The sequence below is a fragment of the Olea europaea genome, chromosome 10 (genome assembly GCF_002742605.1).
Source record: "Olea europaea var. sylvestris chromosome 10, O_europaea_v1, whole genome shotgun sequence".
Lineage (NCBI taxonomy): Eukaryota > Viridiplantae > Streptophyta > Magnoliopsida > Lamiales > Oleaceae > Olea > Olea europaea.
This window is the reverse complement of record NC_036246.1, coordinates 14,605,620-14,607,002: the sequence shown is the minus strand read 5'-3', so window position 1 is coordinate 14,607,002 and position 1,383 is coordinate 14,605,620. Positions and strand designations below refer to the sequence as shown.

The following is a 1,383-nucleotide window of genomic DNA, read 5'->3' as shown; positions in this document are numbered from 1 at the left end:
GTGCAAATCGCTCTTTTTACTTTCAGGTTAATACCAAGTAGTCTACTTAAGATAAGGAAGTCTTCGCATCATTTACAATCTTGAACGACGAATGCATTTAATAGGATTGAAGGGTGAGTTTCTTCGTGTAGAGGCAAATGGTACCCTGCTTGAGGACGGTGATGATTTCAGATCCCAGTCTTCCACATTCTTGGGAACACAAACGTCGAAGAGGAACTGACCAAGAACCCCATGCGCACTTATGCTTGCCGGGCTGGATATATGTATGTACGGTTCTTTACTTTCATCCTGCACAGATCCAACATCTCTACCCTTGTGATATTCTATGGAACTTGGCACAGAAAAGTGGTCATTCAAGTCAAGGGCAATCCTCTGGAAACTCTGATTTGATATCTCTGCGGCCTTTTTAAGATAACAAAACGGCTCTGAGATGTGATTATGGGTACCCTCGAAGCCCATCTTCTCACCCTCAAGTTGCCGTATTCTTTTAGAATAAATTACAGAAGCTTTTCCAAGTAGCTCAGTCACCACAGCCTTGTATTCGATTGGATAATGCTGTAAATGACCTGTGCTACAAACATAACATGAAAAATACTGTATCAACAAACATGAATTTTCAAGGAGCAGTAAAAAAAATGCTACCCTCATCTGATTGCGCGACCAAGTGTAAGAGCCAGAGAGGTAGAGTGCTGAATATGACTGAAAATTTAAGGCAAAAGAGTCTCTTGGGCATATTTGTAGCACTACAAAACATTAATTAGATAATTTATATACATCATTCTCCATCTGGAGTCATTTATTGTAAATTACAAATATGAATATCAGGTCAAATAGTTTATTCATTTAGCGGAAGAAATGTCAAATATAATAATGTCTACCATATAAACAGATGTTATTATTTGGACCAGCAATGAATGCTTCATTTGACAACCATATAACCTGGGTGGTAGAGATTAAGTGTTACAATTTGATTTTTAGTAATTATTTATTTATGTTCGTATCAATTAGTATCAGAGCCAGCTTTGAGAAATCACTTGAACAACAAGTCACAAGTGGAACGCTTGGAAAACATGGTGGAATTTATTTCTAATCATCAAAAAGAATTTCAGTGAAAAATGAATAAAATTACAATGCTAGCGAAATTGTAAGGAGAGAGACTCAAATCAGAGTGGCTGGAGGGGAACATTATTAAGGAACTGAATGAAACAATGAACACCTCAAGGGGGAGTGGGGACCATGTGATGAGGACATCCCAGTTTTAATTATTTTAGTTGGACTTTTATTTCTTAGTTTGAATTGGATTATTTTATTTTTATGGACTTGTGTATTGGGCTTGACCCTATCTTTTAGGTTTGCAGTATTTTCAATATTTAAACCTATTTT

The 1,383-nt window shown here is 36.6% G+C and overlaps 2 protein-coding genes across 2 annotated transcripts in view; both read right to left on the bottom strand.

Moving 5' to 3' along the window:
- Window positions 1–6: 6 nt before the first annotated feature.
- On the bottom strand, window positions 7–1,362 carry LOC111401339. Its single transcript, XM_023029036.1, has one exon. It carries the CDS (start codon window positions 646–648, stop codon window positions 73–75), a length of 576 nt encoding a protein of 191 aa, XP_022884804.1. The 5' UTR covers window positions 649–1,362; the 3' UTR covers window positions 7–72.
- Window positions 776–1,383, bottom strand: part of LOC111400328 — a 1,355-nt gene continuing 747 nt past the window's right edge. Inside the window, exons 2-3 of the mRNA XM_023027742.1 lie at window positions 879–939; window positions 776–786 (exon numbers count right to left, since the gene is read on the bottom strand). Coding sequence (XP_022883510.1) covers window positions 776–786; window positions 879–939 — 72 coding nt within the window. The remainder of the gene's footprint in view (window positions 787–878; window positions 940–1,383) is intronic.